This window comes from Fulmarus glacialis, unplaced genomic scaffold, assembly GCF_000690835.1.
Source record: "Fulmarus glacialis isolate BGI_N327 unplaced genomic scaffold, ASM69083v1 scaffold13008, whole genome shotgun sequence".
NCBI classification, from domain to species: domain Eukaryota; kingdom Metazoa; phylum Chordata; class Aves; order Procellariiformes; family Procellariidae; genus Fulmarus; species Fulmarus glacialis.
The window spans coordinates 1739-9210 of record NW_009227635.1 but is presented as its reverse complement, the minus strand read 5'-3'; the positions used below and the strand labels follow the sequence as shown (position 1 = coordinate 9210).

General features: G+C 39.2%; 1 protein-coding gene across 1 annotated transcript in view; it reads right to left on the bottom strand.

Annotated features, from left to right (window-relative positions):
* The window catches only part of SEC23IP (SEC23 interacting protein), a gene marked incomplete at its 5' end in the record, with an annotated part of 17277 nt that extends 11627 nt beyond the window's left edge, over nt 1-5650 (bottom strand). The window contains 6 exons of the mRNA XM_009583217.1: nt 568-657; nt 981-1101; nt 2399-2488; nt 2835-3028; nt 3550-3745; nt 5121-5650. Of these exons, the coding sequence (XP_009581512.1) occupies nt 568-657; nt 981-1101; nt 2399-2488; nt 2835-3028; nt 3550-3745; nt 5121-5650 (1221 nt within the window). The remainder of the gene's footprint in view (nt 1-567; nt 658-980; nt 1102-2398; nt 2489-2834; nt 3029-3549; nt 3746-5120) is intronic.
* Between the last annotated feature and the right edge of the window lie 1822 nt (nt 5651-7472).

Below are 7472 nucleotides of genomic sequence, written 5' to 3'. Positions count from 1 at the left end.
CCCCCGCCCAATTTCAGACATAGTCAAAATACAAATGAAGGAAACTGCAAAGTGGAAAAATCTTTGCAAGTATTACTCCTCTAACTACAAGAAAATACATTTCTTTTAAAAGTGGATTTTCTAGCAAGCTTCTATTTATCTCACAATGAATGCATTTTTACTCCATGACCAGACAGGGCCTTCTTAATTTACTCAGTTGTGCTGGAGTGTATTTAAAAAAAGCAAACAAAAAACCACCCCAGACAAACACCATCACACACACAAACCACACAAAGCAAACACATACACCCACACCACAAAAAACCACACCCCACACACCTCAAAACCCAAACCACTCCGCAAGTCTAATATTGAGTCTAATAATAACAGTTAAATCTGTAAGTCTGACAAAACACAGATTCTGCTTTTGAAAAATAATCAGGAAAAAGTCCTACCAGAAATTTAACTTCTTAACCTTAGAGACTTTTTTTTTTTTTAAAAAAGACATGCTTATCTGAATACAAAATATAGAGACCCACATTTAAACAATTAAGAATACGAATGCTCATTAAACAAGCAAAAACTTACCACATTCAACAATGCTTCTAAATCTCAAGTCGCATACAGGACCTATGCCATGAACCATAAATACTAGATGGTCAATTTGGGACATTTCCCCTGTAGAAAAAGAAAATGAAAAATTCAGAGTACCAATATGTACTGCAGTGGTGAAGTTTTGAGTTAAGCCATGTTAAGATATACGTGCTTTATAAAGCCTATTACATAACATGATTCAGGATATAACAAAGCCCACAGGACTCCTTTGATTACAAAAACCAAAACCAGATAACCTCTTTCAAGCAGCTTACACTAAGGAACAACTTTAATCTTTAGACTGTAGGCATGAACAGTGTATTGCCGCTCCAACCACTATTGTCCAAATTTTGCAGAGAACTGAACGCACTGTTCAAGCTGCAGACTCACGTTCAGTAATCACATACCATCAGGAATTTCATCGTGGTCATCATCAATTCCACGTTTTACTACCCTTGGTCTTGCCTGACCATCTTGAGTGGTGCCCCATTCATCTGGTGTGGCCGAAGGTTGGAACTGAACTATGACCTGGAAAAATACATTGTCCAATTATAAACACAAAAAACCATATTGTTAGTCTGAAAGCATTGCATGGTTTAACACACTTTTTGTTTGATTGCTTTACCTTGCATCTGAGACAACTGTTTTCTTTAATTAGCACATATGCAAAAAAAAAGCCTTAGAAAACCCTAGGGCTATTCCTTGTGGCAGTGACAGCTTCACTAAAACTAGATTCTGAAACAACACAGATAATTCTCATTAGCTTGAATAGCAACCAGATGACTTAACAAAAGTAACCACTAGTTGAACAAGCTGGCCTGCTCAGTGATTCTTAACAATTTCAGCTTCTCAAACAAGCGTTATTCAAGCTCCTCTTTCCTAGACCGCAGTATCCACTCTTCCTTAGCAGATTACTGGTTATGTGAGGAAACTGAACACTACCCCTATTGACAATTACTCTATCATGAGGGAAAGGAAAAAAAAAAAAAAAAAAAAAAAAGAGCGGTGCTTTTCAGGGAAGAACAGCAATGTTCAAAGTAGCCCAGAAATCCTAGGAAGTGAGGAATTCAGTAGCATGGCTGTTTATAAGACTTACACTAAATCAGTATAGTCTGAACTCATATTTATGGCACCAAGTGGTTTAAGCGCTCCTTCCCTAGGTTTTTACTGGACAGAACTCCTTAACCAGCATTAATAAGTGCTTAAAGTAGGAGCAACTGATCCTTTCTTGGCCCTTGGCTTATTTTATTTATTTATTAATTACTGCATCTGTGAAAGTGAATAGTTTCACTTTCACAATAAGGCTGAAGTCCATGTTTTGATCACATGAGACTCTTAGCAGAGTATTTAGAACTACTTCTAACGCTTTTTTGCTATACTTTCTCATGGCCTAAAAACAGTTGCAGTGGAAGACTCCTCAGGGCCTAGATACACTAACTAATTACCTTATGGTTAGATTAATGCTCTTCTCCAAGTGAAAGCTGCTCGTTTAAATTACCTTCCATTTGGTACAGGCTGTCTGAGGCTAAACTAATTCAAATTGCCTCCTGTTTGCTGCCAGTTACGCTTAGTCGAAATATTTACTATGCAAACCCTTATTCTTCTTAGGTTTCAGAAAGCATTGTCTCTTAATCATGTGACAGCACACTGAAGCAAGCAGGAGTTCAGTGTTCTATAAACCTTATCATCTTTAATGCACACATATCCAAAATAATCAACAAGTACGTTTCAAGCAAGACTAAGACTGCATTCAATTTATGCTTCCATCCATCTGCTCATTTACCCCTAATGAGTTCTGTGAGAACCAATCGCCAAAATCTATTACCTTGGGATTATGCATAACAATTGTCTCCCCATTTGGGAATTCAAGTCGCCGATGCCATTGATTTGTAGTTACAGCCCTTTTATATTCTGCCTGAAACAGTAAACAAGTTACACAAAATCAGTATGCCTTCTCAGACAAACTATTTTTTGGCCTTGTGCATCATCTGTAACATCAAGGTTATAATCTACATAACTTTATTTATACAAAAGTGTCATGTGAAGCACTACACAAGTTGATTTTGGGTTTACAGCAGTGCAGGACCTATGCATGAGCAACGTGGCCTTCTAGCAACTCCCCTTTCCAGGATTTGCTTACTTATGTTCCGGAAAGTGCATTCTGGAAATCATTTTAATGAAACACAAAGAAGTATTTCTAAGGTCATAAATACAGAGAACTATCAAGTTCTTTGTGAAGTTTATGTAAAGGTAATACTAACCTCCAGCTTATCACTAAAATCCTCAGTGTAAGGAATAAACCGGCTATCCTTGTCTCCCTTATAAAACCACATGCATCGTCTCACTTCAGAAGGCTCTTCTTCCCAGTAAACAGCTTTCCTCATTCTGTCATACAGGTATACATCATAGCGTCCCCCGTCAGTGCTCAGAACCACACTCTCAGGATCAGGCTGGACTATGACACAAAAGTCACACTCAGTTACAATACTAACAGATACAATCCTTCTTCTCTCTTGCCCCAGCCCCAATCTCACTTCTGTGATGACTATTAAGCTATTAAGACATATATTTATGCTACGGAAAAGAAGCTTCATAATATCAGGCAACCATTGCGTCGCTCTTAAATGCTTCTATATGCTCTGTACGCAGCAAAAAAAGCTTTTAACAACTCCCAAATACGAATACTTATTCCAGAGCTGACAGAGTTTAACAAGAAGCAAACCAAGACACAGATAGCTAGGAGTTCTACATGAAAATACAATATCCACTAGGGATGTACATCTTAACACTGACAGCATCAAGCAACAGATAATGTAAGTGAATAAATTAAGTGGCACAAAATACATCTTTGAGATATGTATTAGTATTACTTATTACTGCTATATCACTCTTTCATACGCGAGTGGCATTAATATCTTCCTTCTAATCCTTCTGTTCACCTCTGAATAAGATACGATTAAGATTTTCATAACTTACCGGAATTATAGACTTCCTCTAGTTTCGCAGAATCCAGAATGCTGAACGGCATCCATATTTGCTTGTCCTCCACCTCCTTACAGTAGAACCAGTGTGGCTGAACCGGCTCATATTGGTTCTGCAGCAAAACAGGAGGTGCCTGGACCAGCGGACCTGCAGGCCTGGGAGCTCGGAGCTGTGACTGAGGCTGTGGAAACTGAAAATACATGCGGGTTCATCATCCCAATCTCACATAGCTTTACAGAACTGATCTATACTTTGCTATAGAGAACACTCGGAGCCTTTATTTCTAAGATTTTTCCCCCCCAAGAACATTATATTTCATTCTTAAAATGTTATAGACAAGTTGTCCACTTTATCATGTTTTTGAAAACTTACACTTCAAATTGAGAAAGGATGTGAATTTCATTCCCACAAATACTGTTAAAAACTGTTATGGTCTAGCACTGGATTACTTAAAACCAGTAAGATTTAAAATATTCTCTTAAATTTTCAAAACTCAGGCTGAGCTTATTTCTTACAGCTACCAAATTTGACATGAAAACAAAAATGTATTCTTCTCATTATTCATTTATACATCATTACATTTTTGCATAAAGATTGTCAATTTTGACAAGTGATAGCTAAAACAGCAATAGCTCTCTTCCTGCAAAGTGATCAGGACAGGCAGATTTCAAACTCTAACATAGCCTCAGTGACGTAAGAAAAATAACTGATTTTGAAAGGGACTATAGCCTACATAAAGCTGATTTCATACAAACTGTACAAAGATTCCAGTTAGTACAACTAAAAGCAAGTGATGTCAGCAGTAACAACTGCTTTGGTCAATACATTTTTAAAAATAAACTAATATACTGTACAAATAGAAAATCAAGCAATCAGAAGTTCTGAAATTCTTTAATCTAAAACTCCAGACTGTTAAGGTTCTACTGCCTTTGCTATGTTTTTTATCATTATAGAATCCTTCTATTCTTTATTCACAATAGCAGCAATATAGCAATAGCTCAGGCAAAATAAAAACAATTTTTGTTGTTTTCAAGGAAAACTTGTCAGGTTATTACTAATCCATTTACATTATTTTAATAATGCCTTTTGAAGGTAAAAAAGAATGGAGATTAATGCTTTACATCACACAAAATCCTCAACCTGGCTTCACCAGCAAAACCAGCTTGGAAAGAGATTTTTTAGCCCGTAGCTTGCAAATGGCTGAATGACCTCATTTACAGCAGAGGCACAAACAATGCAGCAGCACAGCTGAAATGCCAGCAAACTCTGTAACAGACAGAAAAGAGCAACAGAACTTCACAACCTGGCTTTGTTTCTGACGCCAGAGGCTCACGTAGATATAGCCTCAGGGTACACTCACTTCAAAGATCAGGAAGTTTTCCTAAAGCAACAGTTCCAGGCTAGTTCTAGTGAAAAGATTTTGCTACCAGAAATGGTTCAAGACTTTCTCAGGGTTTTTTTGGGGGAAAAGAAAAATCTTCAGAAGACAAAATATGCAATTCAAAGAGGAAAGCAACTTAAATTGTTTTGTTCTGGTACCAGGACATCAGGAATGATTTAAATACCTGTGTCAATGACCCTGGAGGTGTCTGATACATCTGGACAGGGGGTACAGAGGACGGTGGGTGAGCAGGTGCGTGACTCTGTTGCAGCTGCGGCGGAGTAAGGTATGGGTTAGCTCTGCTGCTCAGGGTGGTGTGCCGGTAAGGGTTATACCCCTGCTGAGATGTTCCTTGGGGAAGAGTAGACACATTTGCAGGTGGGGGACAGCTCTGCTGAGGAGTCTGATAAGCCGTGATTCCCACCTGTGAAGTAGGTGGTGCACTGTAAGAGGACTGTGACTTGGGAATATGCGGTGAAAAGGCATTTTGCCCATCCTGTGGCCCAGACACAAGTGGAAGTGAAGTTGGAGGCCTGGAGAAGGCCGGTGCTCCAACAGGTGGTGCAACAGTTGTTAGGGGTGGCTGCCCAATACTTCCAAATGGATCACTGCTACTAGGGACTTGAGAGAAATAGTTGAATGTCTGTGGTGGATTGGGGCTGGCAGAAGTCTGACCCAAGAAGCTGTCCTCTTCACCAACGTCTGCAGAATCATCTACAAAAACAAGATGATCACCAGAGATATTGTGAGAGGTTCAAACCAGTTAGTGCATCCATATGTAGTCAAAATGTTCTGTAACATTATCAGCTATTTCCAAAACTCTTCCATAAAGCTAAAAGCATTACAAAGCTCACACATCCTGGATGATTAAACACACCATAAAACAAAAGATACCAAGTCGTCAAGAACATTTAAAATGGACCATAAAAGTCACTCGGTGTACACAGATAAAGCGACAAAGATTAAAAATCTAAAATAAGAGACCGAAGTATGACTGAAGTCAAGACCTTCCCAAGCCAACCTGGCAAAGATCCCTGCTTCCAGGGCCCTAAAATCCCTTCCAATTTCCCTTATGCCTACCAAATGCAAGAGCAGCCTTGGTTCATTTCCTTTCACCACGAAAAAAGTTATCAAGCACAGGAATTTATGCTCTAGTTTTTAGAATTCCAAGATCAAATTCAAAAGCAGAGCTTAAGGACATTCCCAAAGAGACCAAACCTATTGGTTAAGCAATCCATTCTCACCCGCTCCTTCAGCAGTGCCCTCGCAAGGTTTCCCATTTGACTTGCAAGGTGGCCACAACTCATCACTCCAAGTGACTTGATAAGCGAGACTTACTCCACTTCTCTCTAAAAATCCTACTCTAGACTGGCACAAGAGTTAAATCTCTGGTGCAGAAAAACAAGTTCTCACCTGCATAACTGCAGGAGAGGGCTTAAAAAGGTGCAAGGCCATGACTGCCCTTTCGCATTGAGAAAATACATAAACCAGGTCCTGGTCAGTCACAGTTTTCTGCTTTGCAGTGATCTAGCAACAAGTGGGGAGAAAAGTGGTTTGACATTATCATAGGTCTTGCAGTAAACTCAGTTAAACCTGGGATGGTCTGAGCATCACTGCCTGCTGAGGGAAGAGCACCTTGCAAACAGCCAATGCAATCTGCAGAAGTCATAAGAGTGTTGTCATCTGCTCTGGCAATCAAATAATCCCCAGGCTGTGGGGAAGAAACCACAGAGCTATCATTGCTTCTCTGCTACTCAGTCCCCAGCCAAAGAGAGAGAGGAGACCAAGCATCTCTGCAGCTACAAGCAGCCAATAACAAATGTCTTTACCCGCAGCCAACATAACTATAATATAGAGTATCAAGGGAGCACAGGGGAATCCACAGAGAAGTCTCCCTAGGAAGCTGCTGTTCTAATTAATTAATCATAAAAGCAGCAGCTGCCATGACTAAAAAGGACTTTAAACCATCTTTTATTTATGCATCACCTGCATTTATCAATTTCTCTTACTTTCATCTATAGCATTTTATTCCACTTTGATGAACAAAACCCAAAACCTATGTATGTGAACCACCATGTGAAGAACACCAAAACCACTTATAAGCAATGACCACTATGAAGTCAGCCTATGGATTACTTCCCAACCACAAGCAGAACCACCACTTATACCAAATAAAAGGTCTCAACTTCTAAACAATAAAATTCTTCTTCCTTTCACATTTCATAAACATTGTGGAATAGAGAGAAGCATACCGCATACCACACTGTCAATTCTCTGCCTTCCAAAGTAACCGGTAGCAGAACAGGCAATTCACCTCACCATGTCAGATCACAATACACAGGCAGCAGTGTGCTGAAGAGTTTTCAAGGCCTTTATGAAATGCCTGTTCACAAAACACCTACTATTCTCCAATTTCAACTAGGTTTCAGAGATTTAGTCTAACTGTATCTTTCCTTGCCAAATGAGGTTGACATTTTGTTCTGCCAAAACAAAAATTATACATACACACACACACACAGTTTTCCAACACAATACA